This window comes from Cherax quadricarinatus, chromosome 92 (genome assembly GCF_038502225.1).
Source record: "Cherax quadricarinatus isolate ZL_2023a chromosome 92, ASM3850222v1, whole genome shotgun sequence".
NCBI lineage: Eukaryota > Metazoa > Arthropoda > Malacostraca > Decapoda > Parastacidae > Cherax > Cherax quadricarinatus.
Window position 1 is genome coordinate 3,682,283 of NC_091383.1, and position 27,577 is coordinate 3,709,859.

The following is a 27,577-nucleotide window of genomic DNA, read 5'->3' on the forward strand; positions in this document are numbered from 1 at the left end:
AAGGTTTCCATACCTGGATGTTTTGGACCAGTCTTTTGTTAGGTCATTTGCTTTTTCAAGAGGAAAGAGATGTACCATTGTATAACGATCCCTCAATCCCTTGAGACACGTAGAATGAGAGGACATGTCACTAAAATTAAAGTGGAAGACTGGCACAACAACATAGAAATTGAAGAGCATTACAATAGGCCTATTGGCCCATACAAGGCAAGTTTTTCTCAAACCCAAACCCATATGATAACCCATATGCAAGTATACATATATATATATATATATATATATATATATATATATATATATATATATATATATATATATATATATATATATATATATATATATATATATATATATATATATATATATATATATATATATATATTGCTATATATATATATATATATATATATATATATATATATATATATAGTGGTGATAGTTTACGCTGTCTGGTGCTACGTGTTGCTGATAGCTTCAGTAGCGCTGTATCAGGTTTGGTCTCTCACGCTACTCTACTGACAGTGTTATCTTACAAGTGTCTAAAAATAGTTTAACATGAGGACAAAGTGTGTTGTCAGTGCTGGTGTAGTGAGGTAGTCAGTCCCTGTCAGTGATGGTGTAGTGAGGTAGTCAGTCCCTGTCAGTGATGGTGTTGTGAGGTAGTCAGTCCCTGTCAGTGATGGTGTTGTGAGGTAGTCAGTCCCTGTCAGTGATGGTGTAGTGAGGTAGTCAGTCCCTGTCAGTGATGGTGTTGTGAGGTAGTCAGTCCCTGTCAGTGATGGTGTAGTGAGGTAGTCAGTCCCTGTCAGTTATGGAGTTGTGAGGTAGTCAGTCCCTGTCAGTGATGGTGTAGTGAGGTAGTCAGTCCCTGTCAGTGATGGTGTAGTGAGGTAGTCAGTCCCTGTCAGCCAGGCTGGTGTATGTATATATATATATATATATATATATATATATATATATATATATATATATATATATATATATATATATATATATATATATATATATATATATATATATGCACACACACACACACACACACACACACACACACACACACACACACACACACACACACACACACACACACACACACACACACACAACACACACACACACACAACACGCACACACACACACACACACACACACACACACACACACACACACACACACACACACACACACACACACACACACACACACACACATTTTTATTCCCCCCCCAGAAAAGGGAAAATTTCCCCCAAATTTTTTTTTAACCCCAATTAAAATAAAAAATTTTTATTTTTTATTATATTATTTTTTTGAACTAATAACTTTCCCCCCATTTTGCATTTTTTTTTGGCCCCTTTTTTAATTTTTTTTTTTTTTTTTTAAAAAAGGTTTTAAACGGGGCGGGGAAGGAAAAGGGGGGTTTTCGGGGGGGGGCCAAAAAGGAAAAATTTTAAAGGGAAAAAAGGGGGGGAAACACAATTATACCGGGAAGGGAAATTTGAAAAAAGGCGGGAACGGGGGGAAGGAAGGAAAATATAAAAAAAATTTTTTGCTAAGGTCAATCAGCCTGAAAGAAGGGGCCCGGGGGAGGGGAAAGGGGGAAAAACAGATGGGGCAGATGGAGAGGGAGATAAGTCGAATGTTGAGGCACAACCATGCTCCAAGAGCCACGGGAAAAAATAAAGGGGAGAAAATGACCACATACAGACGGGAAACCCAAAGGAGTCACAGAGGGAGGGCAATGGGAAAAAGGAAAAGGAAAAAATCAGTGATTACCCAAAGGTTGGGGAGAGAGAAAAGGACACCATAAAGGGCGGGGAAAAAAGAAAGGGTTAAAGAAAATCATCACAGAAATGGGGGAAAGACATGGATAATTTAAATTTTCAGAGAATGGGAACGTGAAGGGGAAAAACCCGCCCGTCAAGCTGATTCTCGGGACAGAAAAAGTGCGGAACAGGATCCTCCAAGAAAACCAGGGTTAAAAGCTGGGAAGAGTACAAGAAGGTTTTCCCTAGACAGAGACAGAACAAAAAACAGAGAGAAAACAGCTGGGGGGAGAGGAAAAAAAAGCAAAAGGGAACTGGAAAGGAGACAAGGATGGAACCAGCAGAGGTCAGTCAGAGCAGAACAGAGCAGAAAGGGCAACACAAAACTATCCTCAAAAACCCCAACCTATCACACCATCCCAACACACAATACAATCCATCCCCACAGCTTCCCCCAAACCCCCAAACCATTAAAATTCACAGTATGTTGGGTCTCCCCCCCCCACGGGCCCCCCCAAACCACAGTGTTGGAAAGGAAACTGAAGGTATGGTACACAAAGTGATGGAATAAAAACAAGTGGGAGGGGGTGGCCCCAAAAAGGAGTCAAAAAAGGCATCACCAGACACCCTAGGCCCAAGAAACCAAGTTTTTGGTTGATGTGTTTCTTTCCAGGGGGATCCAGTTAAAAAAGAAAAGGCCGGGGGTGGAGGAGGGTTTGGCTGAAAAACCAGGGTGGAAATTTGGGTGGGGAAGGGGTGGAGGAAACCCAAAAAGGGAAGCTTCCTCTTTGGTCCCAAGGTGATAATTTGGATGTAAACCCAACCACAGAACAGCGGGAGGCCGGGCAAGAGATGACGAAACAATGGGCCCATGGTTGACACACTGGCTGCAGTGGCCAAAAAAACTCATGCATGGGGGCAAAGCTCCTGATCGGGCCCACTTTAACCACAAGGAGATCAAAGGGGGAGAAATTGGAGCCACATGGGGGCCAAGATACATGGAGGGCTAAGATGATGGAGGTGGTACGGGGAAAACTTCATTTTACCAACATGTAAGGGGACATTTCCCGAGAGGGGAGGGATGAACCAGAAAGACGGGACTTAGTACACCTTGAGTAGTGCAGATATTGAGGACATCATATTTTGAAAGCCCCTTGGGGGCCCCTTGACCCATGGGTTTGAGCTTCGAATCCACAGTAGACCCACAAGTGGGGGGGAAGCGGGAAAGGGCCAGAAACAAAAGAAAACCCAAAATACGGAAAGGGGGCAAACAGGGAGGAACTTCCTGAATGAGGTTCATGGGACAGAAGGCGTTGGGGAAACCAGTTAATGAGATGATGGGGAAAAAGCAACAATGTGCAAGGAGGTTGGGGGAGGTTTGTACCCAAGGGGGAACAGAAATAATGGAAAACCAGGGTGAGCCCATGGTTTACCCAAAAAGGGGCAAAGGGGGGCAAAACCAATGTGCTAGGGGGAAAGGAAGAAATATAAAGGGAAAAAGGGCCCCGGAGAATAAGGAGGCAGTCTAGGCCAAAAAAAATATGCCAAATAAGGAGGCCCCAAAAACAATATGAAATGACATAGCAGCAAAAACCCCTGACCCGGGTGTTTTACAGCCACATCAGGAAGAAAACAACCGGCCCGGGCCAGGTTTATCAGGCTAAGGAAGGAAGGAGGAGAGACAACAAGAAATGACCGTGAAGTAGGGAAACCCCAAAAAGAGATTCAAAGAAGTGTTCACAGGGGGACGAAGGGGCTCCCGAAAAACGGAGAGGTGGGGTACACCACCCATGTTTGGAAAACAGTACACACAACCGAGGGAAAAGTGAAGAGGTTTTGAGTGGGCTAGATACCCCAAAGGGGAATGGGGCCAGAAAATCTTTTCCATGGGGGCCTGGGGGAGGGAGCCCGAGGGTGCTTTCCCCAAAAACAATATTCAATACATCTATCCGGGAAAAGGGGGATTGGTTTTGGCATTAAAACAACAAATGTAGTCCCAATCTTTAAAAAAAAGGGAGACAGAAACATTAAACTACAAGAAACCCGTGTCACTGACATGTATAGTATGCAAAAAACGGGAGAAGATTATCAGGAGAAAAAGTGGGGGAACACCAGAAAGGAATGATTCATCAACAGCAGCCAACATGGTTTCAGGGGTGGGGAAAAATTTTGTCACAAACCTACTGGGGTTCTATGACATGGTGACAGCAGTAAAAACAAGAGAGGGTGGGGGATTGCATATTCTTGGACTGCAAAAGGCATTTGAAATACCCCAAAAAAGAAAAAGGGAAAAAATGGGGGACCAAGTAGGGGTAACAGGGGGGAAAGGGACTGCAATGGAAAAAGGGGAAAACTTGTCAGGAAGACAGCAGCGAGTAATGGGTCGAGAGGTGTCAGGGGCACCTGTGACCAGGGGGCCCCCCCGGGCCAGTCCTAGGACCGCCCCGTTTCTGGTATTTGTGAACGACATGACCCGGGAAAGGGAAAAGACTTGAGGTGTCCCTGTTTGCAGATGGGGGGAAGTTGATGAAAAACACCCGATCGAAGACCAGGCAGAACTAAAAGGGATCTGGACAGGCTGCAGACCTGGTCCAGCAATTGGCTCCTGGAGTTCAATCCCCAAGTGCAAAGTCATGAGGATTTGGGGGGGGAAAGGCCGCAGACGGAGAAGCCCCCGGGGGGCCCGGACTCAAACATCACTTTGGGGAAAAAATCTTAGGGGGAGGTAACACCAGGCACATTTTAAAGCACATCAACCAAAAAAACTGCCGCAAAAATATTGGGGCCCGGCAAAACCCCAGAACAACATTCCGACATCCAAAAAGGGAATTGTTCAGGACCCCCACACCGTGTACGTTAGGGGCCCCTATTGGAGTATCCCGGGACCAGTTTGGAACCCACACCCCGGGCCGCCCCGTAAAAAAACTAGAGAAAGTGCAAAAGGGTTTTCAACAAGACTGGGCCAAAAGCCCAAAAGGGGTTTTCCCAAGGGGAGGGTTGGGGGAAAACAACCCAAAAAGCACTGGAGGACAGGAGAGATAGGGGGGCATGATAACGACACAAAAAAACTGAGAGGAATTGAATTGGGGGCAAAAAACAGGATGTTCCCGAAAACTGGGCACAGCAACACGGGGGCACGGTTTGGAAAGCTGAAAACACAGATGAAACAAAGGGGTTTTAGGAAGTATTTCTTTTTTCCCCCGAGGAAATCAGGGAAATGAATAGTTTGGGAAGCGATGTAGTGGGGGGCAGGATCCATACATAGCTTTAAGCAGAGGTAGATAAAATCTCATGGTTCAGGAGAGTGACCTAGTAGCGACCAGTGAAGAGGCGGGCCAGGAGCTGGACTCGACCCTGCAACCTCAACTAGGTGAGTACACACAGCTAAGGGAATGTCGTACAGAGAACGGTTAAGGGAAATCGGACTGACGACACTGGAGGACAGGAGAGTCAGGGAGACATGATAACGACATACAAAATACTGCGTGAAATAGACAAGGTGGACAGAGACAGGATGTTCCAGAGATGGGACACAGAAACAAGGGGTCACAATTGGAAGTTGAAGACTCAGATGAGTCACAGAGATGTTAGGAAGTATTTCTTCAGTCACAGAGTTGTCAGGAAGTGGAACAATCTGGAGAGTGATGTAGTGGAGGCAGGATCCATACATAGCTTTAAGAAGAGGTATGATAAAGCTCATGGAGCGTGGAGAGAGGGGACCTAGTAACGACCAGTGAAGAGACGGAGTCTCAACCCCTGCAACCACAATTAGGTGAGTACAATTAGGTGAGTACACACACGCCATGTGAAGGGCTCTTGATCCAAGGAACTGAGCTGCCTTCCTTTTCCTCGGATCATACCTCATTGCTTCACAATGCACATATGCTTTATGTATATTATTCAGAAGTACCTATTTACTGTAGTACTAATTAGAAGTACTTCTATTACTATAGTATTTAATTAGAAAGTACCTATTTACTGTAGTACTTAATTAGAAGATATCTATTTACTGTAGTACTTAATTAGAAGGTACCTATTTACTGCAGTATTTAATTAGAAGGTACCTATTTATTGTAGTATTTAACTAGAGAGCACCTATTTACTAAAATATTTAATTAAAAATCACCTATTTACTAAAATATTTAATTGGAAAGTACCTATTTACTGTTGTATTTAATTAGAAAGAACCTATTTTCTGAAATATTAATTAGAAAGCACCTGCTTACTAAAATATTAAACTGGAAAGTACCTATTTACTGGAGTATTTAATTAGAAAGAACCTATTTTCTAAAATATTAATTAGAAAGCACCTGTTTACAAAATATTAAACTGGAAAGTCCCTTTTTTACTGAAACAATTAATTAAAAAGTCACTGTTAGGATCATTTTTTTTCTACTTAAGGAAGTTCCAAATTTCGCAAAGTACCTATTTTTGGGAATAAGGAAAACACGCGGGGGAAACAAAAATGTATCAAGTCATTTTGTTTACAGTCCCCCGAACAAATTGGGGGGCCGTCGGGTCCCAAGGGGTTTTTTACGGGACTGCCCAGATTTCCGTGTTTTTTATTAGGTCGAAGGTTGTCAGCGGTCCCTTGGGGACAAAACCTCCGTAGCAGTGCTTTGAACACACCTACTGTGGCAGTGCAAAGGTACACCCCCCTGTAGCAGTGCGGGGGTACACACCCTACTGTGGCAGTGCATTGAACACACCTCTGCAGAGCAAGGGCCACCCTACTGTAGCAGTGCTTGGGGTCCCCTTTACTGGGCAGGCATATGAACACACCTACTGTGGCAGTGCTAAGGTACACACCTACTGGCAGTGCTTGGGTAAAACCTACTGTGGCAGTGCATTGAACACACCTACTGGCAGTGCTAAGGACACCTCTGTAGCAGTGCTTGGTCACCCTCGAAAGAGTGCATTAAACACCTACTGGCAGTGCAAAAGGGTACACCCTACTGTGGCGGGCCGGGGACACACCTACTGTAGCGGGTGCATTGAACACCCTACTGCCCAGGCAAAGGACACACCTACTGTAGCAGTGCAAAAGGCCCCCCTACTGTGGCAGTGCATATGAACACACCTACTGTAATGCTGCACACCTACTGTGGCAGTGCTTAGGTACACACCTCCTGTGGCGGGCATGAACCACCTCAGCGGTGCTGGGCCACACCTCTGGCAGGGCGGGTCACACCTCTGTTAAAAAAAGTGCATATGAACACCCTATTTTAGCAGTCCCAAGGTACACCTCCGTGGTCTTGGGTCACACCTACTGTGGCAGTGCATTAAAACACACCTCTGTAGCAGTGCTGGGGTACCCACTGAGCAGTGCTTGGGTACACACCTACTGGGGCAGTGCATGAACACACCTATTTGTAGCAGTGCTTGGTACACACCTCTGAGAAAGTGAAAGGAACACCCTCCGTGGCGGTGTTGGGGTACACCCCTACTGTGGCAGTGATGAACACACCTACTGTGGTGGCGGGTACACACCTCTGAGCAGTGCAAAAGAACACACATCTGTTGAGGGGCGGGTACACACCTACTGTGGCAGTGCATTAAACCCAACCTACCTTGGGTGCTAAAACACCTCTGTAGCGGGATTAAGGAACACACCCACTGTAGCAGTTTTTGGGTACACACCTACTGTAGCAGTGTTTTAAAACACACCTACTGTAGCGGTGCTTGGGGTACACCCTACTGTAGCCCATATGAACACCCCCACTGTAGCGGTGTTTTAGGTACACACCTACTGGGCAGTCCCTATGAACACCCCTTACTGTAGCAGTGTTTTAAAATCACCCCTGAAAGCAGTGTTGGGGAACACCTACTGTGGCAGTGCTGGGACACCCCCTCCCGTAGCGGTGTTGGGAACACACCAAATGTGGCAGGGGAGGTCACACCTCAGCAGTGTTTATGAACACACCTACTGTGGCAGTGCTTGGGTACACCCCCACTGGGCAGTGCATATGAACACACCCTGAGCAGTGTTAGTACACACCTCCGAGCGGTGCATTGAACACACACCTCTGTGGCAGTGCGGGGGGCCACACCTACTGTAGCAGTGTTAAGGAACACACCTACTGTAGGGCGGGGGCACACCTACTGTGGCAGTGCTTATAAAACACACCTATGTGGCAGTGCTTGGACACACCTACTGTAGCAGTGCATTGAACCCTTTTTCTGTAGCAGTGCTTGGGGCACACCTCTGGGCGGGCAAGGGAACACACCTACTCCGGCAGTCCCAAGGGACACACCTCTGAGCAGTGCTGGTCACACCTCCGTGGGTGCATATGAACACACCACTGTGGCAGTGCTAAGGAACACCTACTGTAGAAAGGTTAAGGTACACCCTCCCGTAGCAGTGCATATGAACACACCTACTGTAGCAGTGTAAGGCACCCTACTGTGGCGGGCTTAGGACCCCTGGGCAATGCATTGAACACCCCCACTGTGGCAGGAAGGGTACACCTCATGGAGTGCTTGGGTACACACCTCTGGCAGTGCTAAAACACACCCTGTGGCAGTGCTGGGCCACACCTCGGGCAGTGCGGGGGGTACACCCTACTGGGCATTTGCTATGAACACCCCCACTGTGGCAGGAAGGCCCCACACCTCCAGCGGGCTTAGGACACCTCCCCGTAGCAGTGAAAGGAACACACCTACTGTAGCAGTCCCAAGGACACACCTCCCGTAGCAGGTTAGGTCACACCTACTGTGCGGTGCATATGAACACCCCCCTGTGCAGTCCCAAGGGGTACCCCCCTACTGTAGCAGTGTTTACACACACCTCTGTGGTCCCTTATGAACACACCTCTGTAGAGGTAGGTACACCCTTTGGCAGTGCATATGAACACACCTACTGTGGCAGGGTTAGGTCCCCCACCTCTGTGGCGGGCGTAGGGGCACCCCTTGGCAGTGTTTGGGGTACACACCTACTGTGGCAGTTTTTGGGAACCCACCTACTGTGGCAGTCCCTTGGGTACACACCTACTGGGGCAGTTTTTAGGGAACACCCCCTTGTGGCAGTGTTAGGTCCACACCTACTGTAGCAGTGCTATGAACACACCTACTGTAGCAGTCCCGGGGGGCACCCTATGGCAGTGTTAGGCCCCCCTGTAGCAGTGCATATAAACGCCCCCCTGTGGCAGTGCTAAGGACACCCTCTGTAGCGGTGCTTGGGTACACACCTACTGTAGTGCCCCAAAAACCACCCCTGACCCGGGCTGGGTCCCACCTCTGTGGCAGTGCTTGGGGTACACCCAAATGTGGCAGTGTATGAACACCCCCTGTGGCAGTGAAAGGTCACACCTACTGGCGGTCCCGGTCACCCCAAGGGGAAAAAAAGTGCATTAAAACACACCTACTGAGCAGTGCTAAGGTACACACCTACTGTAAAAGTGCTTGGGTAAAACCTCTGAGCAGTGCATATGAACACCCTACTGTGGCAGTGCTAGTCACCTACTGTAGCTTTGTAGGTCACACCTCTGGGGCAGTGCATATGAACACACCTACTGTGGCAGTCCCAAGGGGCCACCCCTGGTGGGCAGGGGCAGGTCACACCTCTGGCAGTGCTTTAAAACCCAAAAACCCCTGAGCAGTCCCAAGGGTACACACCTACTGTAGCAGTTTTTGGGTTTACACACCTACTGCCCAAGTGCTTATGAACACCCCCACTGTGGAAAGGTGTTTTAGGTACACACCCTACTGTGGCAGTGCATTAAAACACACCTCTTAGCAGTGTTGGACACCCTCCCTTGGCGTGCATATGAACACCCTACTGTAGCAGTGCTAAAACACCTACTGAGCGGTTTTAAAGGAACCACCTACTGAGCGGTGCTTGGTCACACCTCCCGTGGCGGTGTTAAAACACACCTACGGGGGGGGGGGCCCGGGGACACACCTCCAGCGGTGCTTTGAACACACCTCCGCAGCGGTGCTTGGGTCACCCCCCTGCAGCGGTCCCAATGAACACACTTACTGTAGCAGTGTTTAAGGCACACCACTGGGAGTGTTGGGGAACACCCCTTCCGTAGCGGGGGCGGGGTTTCACCCCCTCCTTGGCGGTGCATGAACACCCTACTGTGGAAATTGGCAGGTACACCCTGCAGCGGTGCATTGAACACACCCCCTGTCCCGGGTGTTTGGTTCACCCTACTGTGGGGGGGCCTTGGGAACCACCTACTGTAGCAGTGCTAAGGACACACCTCCCAGCGGGAAGGGAAAAACACACCTACTGTGGCAGTGCTTGGGCCCCCCTCTAAAAAAGAGGGGCAAAACACACCTACTGGGCAGTGGGGGGGTACACACCTCCCCGTACGGTGCATTGAACCCAAAACCTCTGTGGCAGTGTTTGGGGGTACACCCCTTTGGCAGTCCCATTGAACACCCTACTGTGGCAGGGGGAAAGGGTCCCCTTTACTGTGGCAGTGTTGGGGAACACCCCTTTGTAGCAGGGGGTACACACCTACTGTAGCAGTGCTTAGGAACACACCTACTGTAGCAGTGCTTAGGTACACACCTACTGTAGCAGTGCATATGAACACACCTACTGTAGCAGTGCTAAGGTACACACCTACTGTAGCAGTGCATATGAACACACCTACTGTAGCAGTGCTAAGGTACACACCTACTGTAGCAGTGCTAAGGTACACACCTACTGTAGCAGTGCTTAGGTACACACCTACTGTAGCAGTGCTTATGAACACACCTACTGTAGCAGTGCTTAGGTACACACCTACTGTAGCAGTGCATATGAACACACCTACTGTAGCAGTGCTTAGGTACACACCTACTGTAGCAGTGCATATGAACACACCTACTGTAGCAGTGCTACGGTACACACCTACTGTAGCAGTGTTAAGGAACACACCTACTGTAGCAGTGCTTAGGTACACACCTACTGTAGCAGTGCTTATGAACACACCTACTGTAGCAGTGCTTAGGTACACACCTACTGTAGCAGTGCATATGAACACACCTACTGTAGCAGTGCTTAGGTACACACCTACTGTAGCAGTGCATATGAACACACCTACTGTAGCAGTGCTAAGGTACACACCTACTGTAGCAGTGTTAAGGAACACACCTACTGTAGCAGTGCTTAGGTACACACCTACTGTAGCAGTGCTTATGAACACACCTTCTGTAGCAGTGCTTAGGTACACACCTACTGTATCAGTGTTAAGGAACACACCTACTGTAGCAGTGCTTATGTACACACCTATTGTAGCAGTGCTTAGGTACACACCTACTGTAGCAGTGCATATGAACACACCTACTGTAGCAGTGCTAAGGTACACACCTACTGTAGCAGTGTTAAGGAACACACCTACTGTAGCAGTGCTTAGGTACACACCTACTGTAGCAGTGCTTATGAACACACCTTCTGTAGCAGTGCTTAGGTACACACCTACTGTAGCAGTGTTAAGGAACACACCTACTGTAGCAGTGCTTAGGTACACACCTACTGTAGCAGTGCTTAGGTACACACCTACTGTAGCAGTGCTTATGAACACACCTTCTGTAGCAGTGCTTAGGTACACACCTTCTGAAGCAGTGCTTAGGTACACACCTACTGTAGCAGTGCTTAGGGACACACCTACTGAAGCAGTGATTAGGTACACACCTTCTGAAGCAGTGCTTAGGTACACACCTACTGTAGTAGTGCTTAGGTACACACCTACTGAAGCAGTGATTAGGTACACACCTTCTGTAGCAGCGCTTAGAGACACACCTACTGTAGCAGTACTTAGGTACATACCTACTGTAGCAGTGTTTAGGTACACACCTACTAAAGCAGTGCTTAGGTACATGCCTACTGGAACAGTGCTTAGGTACACATCCACTGTACTAATGCTTAGGAACACACCTACTGTAGAAGCTTTGATGGTATCCTCAAACTGACATATTTCAACACTATGGGTCAAGGGGTCGAGTCACAGCTCCTGGCCCCGCCTCTTCGCTGGTCGTTACTAGGTCCACTCTCTCCCTGCTCCATGAGCTTTATCATACCTCTTCTTAAAGCTATGTATGGTTCCTGCCTCCACTACATCACTATTCCACTTCTTGACAACTCTGTGACTGAAGAAATACTTCCTAACATCCCTGTGACTCATCTGAGTCTTCAGCTTAGAACTGTGACACCGTGTTGCTGTGTTCCATCTCTGGAACATTCTGTCTCTGTCCACTTTGTCAAGTCCTCTCAGTATTATATATGTTATTATCATATTCCCCCTATCTTTCCTGTCCTCCAGTGTCGTCAGGTCGATTTCCTTTAACCTCTTCTCGTAGGACATACCCTTTAGCCTAGGACTAGTGTTGTTTCAAACCTTAGAACTTTCTCTAATTTCCTGACGTGCATGACCAGGTGTGGGTTCCAAATTGGTGTTGCATTCTCCAATATGGGCCTGACGTACACGGTGTACAGTGTCTTGAACGATTCCTTATAAAGGTGACGGAACGTTATTCTTAGACTTGCTAGGAGCCCATATGCTGCAGCAGTTATCTGGTTGATGTGCTCCTCAGGAGATGTGCTCGGTGTGATTCTCACTCCAAGATTCTTTCCAGTGAGTGAGGTTTGCAGTTTTTCATCCCCTAGCTTGTATTCTGTCTGCGGTCTTCTTTGACCTTCCCCAATCTTCATGACTTTACACTTACTGGGGTTAAACTCCAGGAGCCAGTTGCTGGACCAGTCATGCAGTCTGTCCAGATCCCCTTGAAGTTCTACCTGATCCTTATCCAATCGAATTCTTTGCATTAGCATCACATCGTCTGCAAACAGGGACATTTCTGACTATCCCTTCCGTCCTGTCATTCACATACGCCAGAAACAGTACCTGTCCTAGAACTGACTCGTGTGGAACCCCGCTGGTCACAGGCGCCCACTCTGACGCCTCGTCACGTACCATCACTCGTTATTTCCTTCCTGTCAGTTATTTTCCGATACAATGCAGTGCCTTTCCTGTCATTCCTGCCTAGGTTTGTGACACATGATTTTCCTTCCCTGAAACTGTGCTGGTTGTCGTATACAAGCTCATTCCTTTCTAGGTGCTCCACCACTCTTCTCCTGATAATCTTCTCCATGACTTTACATACTATACATGTCAGTAACACAGGTCTGTAGTTTAATGCTGTCAGTCTCCTTTCTTAATAATTGGGACTAAATTTGCTGTCTTCCGTACCTCAGGTAGTTACCCTGTGTCGATACGTGTGTTCAGTAACTATCATATAGAATAGTGTAGCAACACTGCTGGTGTTCCCACAATGTAACTATCATATAGAATAGTGTAGCAACACTGCTGGTGTTCCCACAATGTAACTATCATATAGAATAGTGTAGCAACACTGCTGGTGTTCCCACAATGTAACTATCATATAGAATAGTGTAGCAACACTGCTGGTGTTCCCACAATGTAACTATCATATAGAATAGTGTAGCAACACTGCTGGTGTTCCCACAATGTAACTATCATATAGAATAGTGTAGCAACACTGCTGGTGTTCCACAATGTAACTATCATATAGAATAGTGTAGCAACACTGCTGGTGTTCCCACAATGTAACTATCATATAGAATAGTGTAGCAACACTGCTGGTGTTCCCACAATGTAACTATCATATAGAATAGTGTAGCAACACTGCTGGTGTTCCCACAATGTAACTATCATATAGAATAGTGTAGCAACACTACTGGTGTTCCCACAATGTAACTATCATACAGAATAGTGTAGCAACACTACTGGTGTTCCCACAATGTAACTATCATATAGAATAGTGTAGCAACACTGTTGGTGTTCCCACAATGTAACTATCATATAGAATAGTGTAGCAACACTGCTGGTGTTCCCACAATGTAACTATCATATAGAATAGTGTAGCAACACTGCTGGTGTTCCCACAATGTAACTATCATATAGAATAGTGTAGCAACACTGTTGGTGTTCCCACAATGTAACTATCATATAGAATAGTGTAGCAACACTGCTGGTGTTCCCACAATGTAACTATCATATAGAATAGTGTAGCAACACTGCTGGTGTTCCCACAATGTAACTATCATATAGAATAGTGTAGCAACACTGCTGGTGTTCCCACAATGTAACTATCATATAGAATAGTGTAGCAACACTGCTGGTATTCCCACAATGTAACTATCATACAGAACACATCTGTGTACAGTGTTAGGTTGCTATAAGACTTGTACATACGTACAGCAGGAGAGACGCACACTGTGAGTGTATGCTTTTTAAATGAGTGTATCAGAGGGGCAGCACGCTGTATACATGTGGCTCTCACTCTCTGTAACCCTTGCTTATTACGCACACACCAGCGAAGAGGCGGGGACAGGAGCTGTATCTCGACTCCTGCAATCAGAAATAGATGTGTATACACACATATACACACACACACGTATTTAGAAAGGGCGAAATGTGCTTCAGAAAGTTCCTGGAGTGCTATAAGAACAGAGAGAGAGAGAGATAGAGAGATAATAAGAGAGTATAAATATGGTGGTGAGGTGTGAGGAACGGGCTGCCACAAGTAGTAGTCTCAGAGTCAGTTCAGGTTGTGGACTGGTCAAGGCAGGTCACTGGTCGCACCTCAGGGGCTCTTGATCCCAGGAACTGGATCTGACTTCCTTTTATAAAGATTTAACCTGATTGTCTCCAATCACACTGACTGCTGTATGACACTACGGGTTTAGCGCTTCCTTATCAATAACATAATAATTATGAAAATAATAATTATTATTATAATCATAACAATAATAATAATAATAATGTGTGTTGTGTACTGACCCACTTGTGGTTGCAGGGGTCGAGTCACAGCTCCTGACCCCGCCTCTTCGCTAGTCGCTGGTTTTATCTAGTTACCAGTTGTCTAAGGCTGTTGTCGATAGACGCTTAGCCTGTTGTGTAGTGTGTGTGTGTGTGTGTGTGTGTGTGTGTGTGTGTGTGTGTGTGTGTGTGTGTGTGTGTGTGTGTGTGTGTGTGTGTGTACACGTGATCACTACTGGGGGCTGCTGGTGAAGCTGGTAAGGTGAGAACAGCAGTGCGCTACGCAACAGTTGTACTGCGCAACACAGGTCCTTTGCAACAGTTGTACTGCGCAACACAGGTCCTTTGCAACAGTTGTACTGCGCAACACATGTCCTTTGCAACAGTTGTACTGCGCAACACATGTCCTTTGCAACAGTTGTACTGCGCAACACATGTCCTTTGCAACAGTTGTACTGCGCAACACAGGTCCTTTGCAACAAAGGTACTAACCAACAAAGGCTCTACGCAACCAAGGTAGTACTCAAACAAAGGTACTACGGAACAGAGGTGCCAGTAGTGTTGATTCTAGACCACAACAAAGGCATGACGGACCTATGATTCTAGACGATGGGACATACAGTGACCACAACACATGGAGGAACACTGCCCTGGAGGAACACTGTCCTGGAGGAACACTGTCCTGGAGGAACATTGTCCTGGAGGAACACTGCCCTGGAGGAACACTGTCCTGGAGGAACACTGTCCTGGAGGAACACTGTCCGGGAGGAGCACTGTCCTGGAGGAACACTGCCCTGGAGGAACACTGTCCTGGAGGAACACTGTCCTGGAGGAGCACTGTCCTGGAGGAACACTGTCCTGGAGGAACACTGCCCTGGAGGAACACTGTCCTGGAGGAACACTGTCCTGGAGGAACACTGTCCTGGAGGAACACTGTCCTGGAGGAACACTGTCCTGGAGGAACACTGTCCTGGAGGAACACTGTCCTGGAGGAACACTGTCCTGGAGGAACACTGTCCTGGAGGAACACTGTCCTGGAGGAACACTGCCCTGGAGGAACACTGCCCTGGAGGAACACTGTCCTGGAGGAACACTGCCCTGGAGGAACACTGCCCTGGAGGAACACTGTCCTGGAGGAACACTGCCCTGGAGGAACACTGTCCTGGAGGAACTCTGTCCTGGAGGAACACTGCCCTGGAGGAACACTGCCCTGGAGGAACACTGTCCTGGAGGAACACTGCCCTGGAGGAACACTGCCCTGGAGGAACACTGTCCTGGAGGAACACTGCCCTGGAGGAACACTGTCCTGGAGGAACACTGTCCTGGAGGAACACTGTCCTGGAGGAACACTGTCCTGCAGGAACACTACCCTGGAGGAACACTGTCCTGGAGGAACACTGTCCTGGAGGAACACTGCCCTGGAGGAACACTGTCCTGGAGGAACACTGTCCTGGAGGAACACTGTCCTGGAGGAACACTGTCCTGGAGGAACACTGTCCTGGAGGAACACTACCCTGGAGGAACACTACCCTGGAGAAACACTGTCCTGGAGGAACACTGTCCTGGAGGAACACTGTCCTGGAGGAACACTGTCCTGGAGGAACACTGTCCTGCAGGAACACTACCCTGGAGGAACACTACCCTGGAGAAACACTGTCCTGGAGGAACACTGTCCTGGAGGAACACTGTCCTGGAGGAACACTGCCCTGGAGGAACACTGCCCTGGAGGAACACTGTCCTGGAGGAACACTGCCCTGGAGGAACACTGCCCTGGAGGAACACTGTCCTGGAGGAACACTGTCCTGGAGGAACACTGTCCTGGAGGAACACTGTCCTGCAGGAACACTACCCTGGAGGAACACTACCCTGGAGAAACACTGCCCTGGAGGAACACTGTCCTGGAGGAACTCTGTCCTGGAGGAACACTGCCCTGGAGGAACACTGCCCTGGAGGAACACTGTCCTGGAGGAACACTGCCCTGGAGGAACACTGCCCTGGAGGAACACTGTCCTGGAGGAACACTGCCCTGGAGGAACACTGTCCTGGAGGAACACTGTCCTGGAGGAACACTGTCCTGGAGGAACACTGTCCTGCAGGAACACTACCCTGGAGGAACACTGTCCTGGAGAAACACTGTCCTGGAGGAACACTGTCCTGGAGGAACACTGTCCTGGAGGAACACTGCCCTGGAGGAACACTGTCCTGGAGGAACACTGTCCTGGAGGAACACTGTCCTGGAGGAACACTGTCCTGGAGGAACACTGTCCTGGAGGAACACTGTCCTGCAGGAACACTACCCTGGAGGAACACTACCCTGGAGAAACACTGTCCTGGAGGAACACTGTCCTGGAGGAACACTGTCCTGGAGGAACACTGCCCTGGAGGAACACTGTCCTGGAGGAACACTGTCCTGGAGGAACACTGTCCTGGAGGAACACTGTCCTGGAGGAACACTGCCCTGGAGGAACACTGCCCTGGAGGAACACTGTCCTGGAGGAACACTGTCCTGGAGGAACACTGGCCTGGAGGAACACTGTCCTGGAGGAACACTGTCCTGGAGGAACACTGTCCTGGAGGAACACTATCCTGGAGGAACACTACCCTGGAGGAACACTACCCTGGAGGAACACTGTCTTGGAGGAACACTGTCCTGGAGGAACACTGTCCTGGAGGAACACTGCCCTGGAGGAAAACTGTCCTGGAGGAACACTGTCCTGGAGGAACACTGTCCTGGAGGAACACTGTCCTGGAGGAACACTGTCCTGGAGGAACACTGTCCTGGAGGAACACTGTCCTGGAGGAACACTACCCTGGAGGAACACTGTCCTGGAGGAACACTGCCCTGGAGGAACACTACCCTGGAGGAACACTGCCCTGGAGGAACACTGTCCTGGAGGAACACTACCCTGGAGGAACACTGTCCTGGAGGAACACTGTCCTGGAGGAACACTGTCCTGGAGGAACACTGTCCTGGAGGAACACTGCCCTGGAGGAACACTGTCCTGGAGGAACACTGTCCTGGAGGAACACTGTCCTGGAGGAACACTACCCTGGAGGAACACTGCCCTGGAGGAACACTGCCGTGGAGGAACACTACCCTGGAGGAACACTGCCCTGGAGGAACACTGTCCTGGAGGAACACTACCCTGGAGGAACACTGTCCTGGAGGAACACTACCCTGGAGGAACACTGTCCTGGAGGAACACTGTCCTAGAGGAACACTGCCCTGGAGGAACACTGCCCTGGAGGAACACTACCCTGGAGGAACACTGCCCTGGAAGAACAGTGTCCTGGAGGAACACTGCACTGGAGGAACACTGCCCTGGAGGAACACTGTCCTGGAGGAACACTGCCCTGGAGGAACACTGTCCTGGAAGAACACTGCCCTGGAGGAACACTGCCCTGGAGGAACACTGCCCTGGAGGAACACTGCCCTGGAGGAACACTGTCCTGGAGGAACACTGCCCTGGAGGAACACTGCCCTGGAGGAACACTGTCCGGGAAGAACACTGCCCTGGAGGAACACTACCCTGGAGGAACACTGCCCTGGAGGAACACTGTCCTGGAGGAACACTGTCCTGGAGGAACACTGTCCTATAGGAACACTGCCCTGGAGGAACACTGCCCTGGAGGAACACTGCCCTGGAGGAACACTGTCCTGCAGGAACACTGCCTGGAGGAACACTGCCCTGGAGGAACATTGCCCTAGAGGAACACTACCCAGGAGGAACACTGCCCTGGAGGAACACTGCCCTGGAGGAACACTGTCCTGAAGGAACACTGTCCTGGAGGAACACTGTCCTGGAGGAACACTGCCCTGGAGGAACACTGCCCTGGAGGAACACTACCCTGGAGGAACACTGTCCTGCAGGAACACTGCTTGGAGGAACACTGTCCAGGAGGAACACTGCCCTGGAAGAATACTGCCCTGGAGGAACACTACCCAGGAGGAACACTGCCCTGGAGGAACACTTCCCTGGAGGAACACTGCCCTGGAGGAACACTGCCCTGGAAGAACACTGCCCTGGAGGAACGCTGCCTGGAGGAACACTGCCCTGGAGGAGCACTGCCCAGGAGGAACACTGTCCAGGAAGAACACTGCCCTGGAGGAACACTGCCCTGGAGGAACACTACCCAGGAGCAATATTGTCCTGGAGGAACACTGCCCTGGAAGAACACTGTCCTGGAGGAACACTGCCCTGGAGGAACACTGCCCAGTGGAAATATAAACACAAATGCAGTATAATGTGATCCTTTATTGACAACGTTTCACCCACACAGTGGGCTTTTTCAAGTCACACACGGATCTACCTGGGGTTGGAAGGTACGGGAGTATTTATAGTCAGAATGTTGAGGTCAGGTGGAGAATGCTGCATCTGATGATCTACCGGGTGGGGTTATAGAGTCTTGGATAGCTTGGCAGGGGTATTGGACAAGTTGTAGACCTTCTGCAGTGTTCTATGTTCTTATGTGGGATGGCGATGAAGAAGTTTCTTGGCGAGTGGTTCAGCTATGTTATAGAAGCCATTGTTCTGGTTGAAATTGTTGGTTATAGAGATAAGCGATGATTCCAGGATTCTTCTGTATTGAGTGTTGTTTTCTGTGGCTATAAGTCTTGAGTTTCTGTAGTTAATTAAATGGTTGTGTGAATTGCGATGTTGTACACAGGCATTCCTTGTATCGTCAGTCCTGCTTGCATATTGGTGTTCTGAAATGCGTGTTTGGAGGTCTCTTGATGTTTCGCCCACATATAATTTGTTGCAGTCATTACAAGGGATTATGTATACCCCTGCAGAGGATGGAGGCTTGTCCTGTCTACTACTGGTGATGTCCTTGATGGTCGTGGTTGTGGAGGTAGATACTTGGAATGATGTTTTGGCAAAGATGTTGGAAACATGTTTGGCAATGGAGTTGTTGGGGAGGACTATGTATCTCTTCTCGGCAGTGTCTTCTCTGGGTGTGTTGAAGATGTTTAATGCCCGTCGTCTGCAGTCTCTGATGAAGTGACGTGGATAGTGGAGTTTAGAAAATACTTGTTCAATTATAGTGCATTCTTCATCAAGGAACTCATTGCTGCAGATTCTGAGTGCACGTAGGAAGAAGCCTATAATCACACCACGTTTGGTTTTGGTGTCGTGGTGAGAGTAGAAGTGGAGAAGATCGTTTTGGTTGGTGGGTTTTCGATAGACTTTAAAACGAAGTTCGTGGTCAGCTTTGCAGAGCAGAACATCAAGGAAAGGAAGAGTGTTGTCGACTTCTTCTTCAAGTGTGAACTGGATTGAAGGCTCGACCTGGTTGAGCTTGTCTTGGAGAGCTTGAACGTTGAAGCGTTTAGGAGTTATGAGGAGAATGTCGTCAACATAACGGAGCCAGGTGACAGACGAAGGAATAATGGTGGAGAAACGTTCGGCTTCTAGATGTTCCATGTATAAGTTCGCCAGGACTGCACTAAGTGGCGAACCCATGGGTAGTCCAGAAGTCTGCTGAAAGAGGTGATTTTCGAAGGAGAAACACGTAAAGCCAACACAGTTCAACAAGGTCGATGAAATCGCTGGCTGGAATGGGAAGATCAAGTGAATCGTCAATTTTCCTGCGCAGGAGATCGATGGCTTGTGTAGTAGGTACTTTGGTGAATAGGGAAGTTACGTCAAGGCTGGAGAGTTTCTTGTTCCTGATGTTGATGTTGCGAATGCGATTGAGAAGATCACCCGAGTGCTTGAGATGTGCTGGACTGATAGTGCCCAAGAGTTTAGAGAGGTGTTTGGCGAGAATTCCTGAGAGCTGGTGGGGAGCACTGCCTATTCCCGAGGATATGGGCCTCAGTGGGATACCAGGCTTGTGAGTCTTTGGCAGGCCGTACATTCTGGCAGGTCTGGGGTTGCTGGGCATGGTGTGCAGGAGTTTCTTCCCTTGTTCTGAGCCCCTCAGAATGCGGCGAGTCCTTTGAAGAAAAGTTTTAGTAAGGTTGTCCACTTGGTTAGTTGCGAGAGGTTTGTAGGTATCTGGGTCATTAAGTAGATTGAGCATTTTGTTCCTGTAATCGTCAGTGTTCATGATAACAACACCACCTCCTTTATCAGCGGTGGTGACCCTGATGGACGTGTCTTCTGCTAAACCTTTGAGTGCATTGATGTAACGTCGAGGTATGACTGGGGAGCTGCGTGTTGAGATGGCTGCTGAGATGATGCCTTGAAGATAGCCTTTTTGGAAGTCGGAGTCATTGTGTCTGTAGTTTTTGGCGATGAAATTGAGGTCTTGTTTTGGTTTCGTAATTCCTGTTGCGAATTTGCCCTGGAGGAACACTGCCCTGGAGGAACACTGCCCTGGAGGAACACTTCCCTGGAGGAACACTGCCCAGGAGGATCACTGCTCTGGAGGAACACTGTCCTGGAGGAACACTGCCCTGGAGGAACACTGCCTTGGAGGAACACTACACTACCCAGGAGGAACACTACCCTGGAACAACACTGCCCTGGAAGAACACTGCCCTGGAAGAACACTGCCCTGGAGGAACACTGCCCAGGAAGAACACTGCCCTGGAGAAACACTGCTCTGGAGGAACACTGTTCTGGAGGAACACTGCCCTGGAGGAACACTGTCCTGGAGGAACACTGTCCTGGAGGGACACTGCCCTGGAGGAACACTGCCCTGGAAGAACACTTCCCTGGAAGAACACTGCCCTGGAGGAACACTGCCCTGGTGGAACACTGCCCAGGAGTAACACTGCCCTGGAGGAACACTGCCATGGAGGAACACTGCCCTGGATGAACACTACCCAGGAGGAACACTGCCCTGGAGGAACACTGCCCTGGAGGAACACTGTCCTGGAGGAACACTGTCCTGGAGGAATACTGCCCTGGAGGAACACTGCCCTGGAGGAACACTGCCCTGGAGGAACACTGTCCTGCAGGAACACTGCCTGGAGGAACACTGTCCTGGAGGAACACTGTCCTGGAGGAACACTGCCCTGGAAGAACACTGCCCTGGAAGAACACTGCTCTGGAGGAACACTGCCCAGGAAGAACACTGCTCTGGAGGAACACTGCTTTGGAGGAACACCTCCCTGGAGGAACACTGCCCTAGAGGAGCACTGCCCTGGAAGAACACTGCCCTGGAAGAACACTGCCCTGGAAGAACACTGCCCTGGAAGAACACTGCCCTGGAGGAACACTACCCTGGAGGAACACTGTCCTGGAGGAACACTGCCCTGGAAGAACACTGCCCTGGAAGAACACTGCCCTGGAAGAACACTGCCCTGGAGGAACACTACCCTGGAGGAAGACTACCCTGGAGGAACACTGCCCTGGAAGAACACTGTCCTGGAGGAACACTGTCCTGGAGGAACACTGTCCTGGAGGAACACTGCCCTGGAAGAACACTGCCCTGGAAGAACACTGCTCTGGAGGAACACTGCCCAGGAAGAACACTGCTCTGGAGGAACACTGCCCTGGAGGAACACTACCCTGGAGGAACACTACCCTGGAGGAACACTGCCCTGGAAGAACACTGTCCTGGAGGAACACTGTCCTGGAGGAACACTGTCCTGGAGGAACACTGCCCTGGAAGAACACTGCCCTGGAAGAACACTGCTCTGGAGGAACACTGCCCAGGAAGAACACTGCTCTGGAGGAACACTGCCCTGGAGGAACACTGCCCAGGAAGAACACTGCTCTGGAGGAACACTGCCCTGGAGGAACACTGTCCTGGAGGAACACTGCCCTGGAAGAACACTGCCCTGGAGGAACTCTGTCCTGGAGGAACACTGCCCTGGAAGAACGCTGCCCTGGAAGAACACTGCCCTGGAAGAACACTGCTCTGGAGGAACACTGCCCAGGAAGAACACTGCTCTGGAGGAACACTGCCCAGGAAGAACACTGCTCTGGAGGAACACTGCCCTGGAGGAACACTGCCCAGGAAGAACACTGCTCTGGAGGAACACTGCCCTGGAGGAACACTGCCCAGGAAGAACACTGCTCTGGAGGAACACTGCCCTGGAGGAACACTGTCCTGGAGGAACACTGCCCTGGAAGAACACTGCCCTGGAGGAACTCTGTCCTGGAGGAACACTGCCCTGGAAGAACACTGCCCTGGAGGAACTCTGTCCTGGAGGAACACTGCCCTGGAAGAACACTGCCCTGGAAGAACACTACCCTGGAAGAACACTGCTCTGGAGGAACACTGTCCTGTAGGAACATTGCCCTGGAGGAACACTGCCCAGAAAGAACACTACCCTGGAGGAACTCTGTCCTGGAGGAACACTGCCCTGGAAGAACACTGCCCTGGAAGAACACTACCCTGGAAGAACACTGCTCTGGAGGAACACTGTCCTGGAGGAACACTGCTCTGGAGGAACACTGTCCTGGAGGAACACTGTCCTGGAGGAACACTGTCCTGGAGGAACACATAAGTACAAACATCATAAATAGTGTAAATTAGCTAGCAGAGGAACTCAGGAAAAACCAGACAGGGTGACTATATTTCCAGTGTTACTTGAGTGAAGACTGTGTGATGGTATTTCCTGTGGTAAGTAAGTACCAGGTAGTGTTGTAGGAGTGTTGTGGGATGTTACAAGCTGGGTAGAGTGTTGTAGCAGTGTTGTGGGATGTTACAAGCTGGGCAGAGTGTTGTAGCAGTGTTGTGGGATGTTACAAGCTGGGTAGAGTGTTGTAGCAGTGTTGTGGGATGTTACAAGCTGGGTAGAGTGTTGTAGCAGTGTTGTGGGATGTTACAAGCTGGGTAGAATGTTGTAGCAGTGTTGTGGGATGTTACAAGCTGGGTAGAATGTTGTAGCAGTGTTGTGGGATGTTACAAGCTGGGTAGAGTGTTGTAGCAGTGTTGTGGGATGAGATCATCTCTCTCTGAAGAAGACTGAGAAACAGGTGTGAGGGTGGTAGTTACCACCACTACCACCACCGCCACCAGTACCACCCTACCACTACCACCACTACTACCACCACTGCCACCACCACCACTACCACCACCACTACCACCACCACTACCACCACCACCACTACCACCACCACTACCGCCACTACCACCACTACCACCACTGCCACCACCGCCACCACTACCACCACCACTACCACCACTACCACCACAATCATCAACCACCTTGAAGCCTCATTTCTGAGAGAGAGAAAGAGAGAGAGAGAGAGAGAGAGAGAGAGAGAGAGAGAGAGAGAGAGAGAGAGAGAGAGAGAGAGAGAGAGAGAGAGAGAGAGAGAGCAAGAACAACAATTCACTGATAAACCCAAAACATACTTCTCAAATACATTTAAAACTATTTAGTTTATATTGTTGTTGGTGTAGTAATAAATACGAGAGGATTGTTTACCCGGGATCTACGTGTCTACATTCCTGCCATCAATTAGGTGGAACTTGGCCATAAGTCTTGTGTATGTAGGTGTAGTGACAGTCTGTCTGCATACAGATAGCTTTAATTAAGATAGGAATGTTATTTTTAAGTTATTAAATATTTAGAGAAAGGAGATGTATGAACGAACACCTGACACAACAGCCTGGTTGATCAGACCTTGATCCATTACGAGGCTTGTTCTCAGACCGGGCCACGGGGGTTTTAACCCCCGAAATCCTCTCCAGGTATACTCCAGGTATACAATACTGTGACCTTGACTGTGTTATTTCTCCATATAAACATGAGTCCTTCACCAAGAGTCTGCTTAAACAATCCCAACGCATTTTGCTACATTTCTAGCGAATACTCTTTACAAAAACAACGAAAAACATCATAAATTTTGTAAAACAGGCTTATTCTTGATTTGTAAATCCAGTGTACAATACTTAAGACAGTGGATAAATAGGTAAAGGAAAGATTTAAAACTGGGTGTGTCTATGGTGTGGAGTCGAAAAACCACCATGATGGTTCTTATTTCTGTATGATGAATGTGGAAGACTTCAGTCAATACAAGAAAGTCAAGTGGGAATGTTCTGAGTTGGAGTCAGCAAGGAGACCTGTGGCACACAGTGACGATGTTCCCGTACCAGTGTTTACAACACTGCCTGACCTTCCCTTGTCAGCTGTTGAAGAAACTCAGTGTTTAGGATGTAACACAGGTGCTAGTAGCGGAAGTTAATAGGAAGTAAACATTGCAGCAATCCAGCAGTTCTCCCAAGAAGAACTCTGTGATCTGATACGTGACTTCAGTCTGTCACAGCCAGCATCCGAACTTTTAGCATCCAGACTAAAACAAAGAACTGTCTACTACCATCCTGTGGATGGTAGTGGCTAGTTTATTGTGTATCTCATATCCATCCTGTGGATGGTAGTGGCTAGTTTATTGTGTACCTCATATCCATCCTGTGGATGGTAATGGCTAGTTTATTGTGTACCTCATATCCATCCTGTGGATGGTAGTGGCTAGTTTATTGTGTACCTCATATCCATCCTGTGGATGGTAGTGGCTAGTTTATTGTGTACCTCATATCCATCCTGTGGATGGTAGTGGCTAGTTTATTATGTACCTCATATCCATCCTGTGGATGGTAGTGGCTAGTTTATTGTGTACCTCATATCCATCCTGTGGATGGTAGTGGCTAGTTTATTATGTACCTCATATCCATCCTGTGGATGGTAGTGGCTAGTTTATTGTGTACCTCATATCCATCCTGTGGATGGTAGTGGCTAGTTTATTGTGTACCTCATATCCATCCTGTGGATGGTAGTGGCTAGTTTATTGTGTACCTCATATCCATCCTGTGGATGGTAGTGGCTAGTTTATGTACTTCATATCCATCCTGTGGATGGTAGTGGCTAGTTTATTGTGTACCTCATATCCATCTTGTGGAGGGTAGTGGCTAGTTTATTGTGTACCTCATATCCATCCTGTGGATAGTAGTGGCTAGTTTATTGTGTACCTCATATCCATCCTGTGGAGGGTAGTGGCTAGTTTATTGTGTACCTCATATCCATCCTGTGGATGGATATGAGGTACACAATCAACTAACCACTACCATCCACAGGATACACAATAGGCCTAGGAACTAGGCCTATTGTGTATCCTGTGGATGGTAGCACAAAAACACATTGATACACAATAGGCCTAGGAACTAGGCCTCAAAAGGGTTAACAGGAGTACATCTGGATTTATATCTACAGTTCACTTATCTGGTTAATTACTTTCATTAATAAGATATCTTAACATATCCAGGTATACTCCAGGTAGACTCAAGGTATATTCTAGGTATAACTCTTGAGCTTAGAGAACGGGTGGAGCTGGTAGCCCTACCGAGGATCGAACCACGGACACTCAGTGTCAGGCGAGAGCGTTGACAACCAGGCCAGGTGTGAGCACAGTGCTGGGGTATAGGTGTGAGCACAGTGCTGGGGTATAGGTGTGAGCACAGTGCTGGGGTATAGGTGTGAGCACAGTGCTGGGGTATAGGTGTGAGCACAGTGCTGGGGTATAGGTGTGAGCACAGTGCTGGGGTATAGGTGTGAGCACAGTTCTGGGGTATAGGTGTGAGCACAGTGCTGGGGTATAGGTGTGAGCACAGTGCTGGGGTATAGGTGTGAACACAGTGCTGGGGTATAGGTGTGAGCACAGTGCTGGGGTACAGGTGTGAGCACAGTGCTGGGGTACAGGTGTGAGCACAGTGCTGGGGTACAGGTGTGAGCACAGTGTTGGGGTAAAGGTGTGAGCACAGTGCTGGGGTACAGGTGTGAGCACAGTGCTGGGTGCAGGTGTAAGCACAGTGCTGAGGTGCAGGTGTGATCACAGTGCTCGGGTGCAGGTGTAAGCATAGTGCTGGGGTACAGGTGTAAGCATAGTGCTGGGGTGCAGGTGTTAGCATAGTGCTGGGGTGCAGGTGTAAGCATAGTGCTGGGGTGCAGGTGTAAGCATAGTGCTGGGGTGCAGGTGTAAGCACGGTGCTGGGGTGCAGATGTAAGCACGGTGCTGGGGTGCAGATGTAAGCATAGTGCTGGGGTGCAGGTGTAAGCACGGTGCTGGGGTGCAGGTGCATGCATAGTGCTGGGGTGCAGGTGTAAGCATAGTGCTGGGGTGCAGATGTAAGCATAGTGCTGGGGTGCAGGTGTAAGCATTGTGCTGGGGTGCAGGTGTAAGCATAGTGCTGGGGTGCAGGTGTAAACATAGTGCTGGGGTGCAAGTGTAAGCATAGTGCTGGGGTGCATGTGTAAGCACGGTGTTGGGGTGCATGTGTAAGCACGGTGCTGGGGTGCAGGTGTAAGCACGGTGTTGGGGTGCAGGTGTAAGCATAGTGCTGGGGTGCAGGTGTAAGCATAGTGCTGGGGTGCAGGTGTAAGCATAGTGCTGGGGTGCAGGTGTAAGCATAGTGCTGGGGTGCAGGTGTAAGCACGGTGCTGGCAGGTGTAAGCAAGGTGCTGGCAGGTGTAAGCACGGTGCTTAGGTGCAGGTGTAAGCATAGTGCTGGGGTGCAGGTGTAAGCATAGTGCTGGGGTGCAGGTGTAAGCATAGTGCTGGGGTGCAGGTGTAAGCATAGTGCTGGGGTGCAGGTGTAAGCACGGTGCTGGGGTGCAGATGTAAGCACGGTGCTGGGGTGCAGATGTAAGCATAGTGCTGGGGTGCAGGTGTAAGCACGGTGCTGGGGTGCAGGTGCATGCATAGTGCTGGGGTGCAGGTGTAAGCATAGTGCTGGGGTGCAGATGTAAGCATAGTGCTGGGGTGCAGGTGTAAGCATTGTGCTGGGGTGCAGGTGTAAGCATAGTGCTGGGGTGCAGGTGTAAACATAGTGCTGGGGTGCAAGTGTAAGCATAGTGCTGGGGTGCATGTGTAAGCACGGTGTTGGGGTGCATGTGTAAGCACGGTGCTGGGGTGCAGGTGTAAGCACGGTGTTGGGGTGCAGGTGTAAGCATAGTGCTGGGGTGCAGGTGTAAGCATAGTGCTGGGGTGCAGGTGTAAGCATAGTGCTGGGGTGCAGGTGTAAGCACGGTGCTGGGGTGCAGGTGTAAGCACGGTGCTGGGGTGCAGGTGTAAGCACGGTGTTGGGGTGCAGGTGTAAGCACGGTGCTTAGGTGCAGGTGTAAGCATAGTGCTGGGGTGC

General features: G+C 49.3%; 1 protein-coding gene across 1 annotated transcript in view; it reads right to left on the bottom strand.

The window, feature by feature from the left end:
• The window catches only part of LOC138855387 (uncharacterized), an 87,954-nt gene extending 75,405 nt beyond the window's left edge, over nucleotides 1-12,549 (bottom strand). Inside the window, 1 exon segment of the mRNA XM_070104523.1 lies at nucleotides 12,092-12,549. Within this exon segment, the coding sequence (XP_069960624.1) occupies nucleotides 12,092-12,549 (458 nt within the window).
• Nucleotides 12,550-27,577: the final 15,028 nt, after the last annotated feature.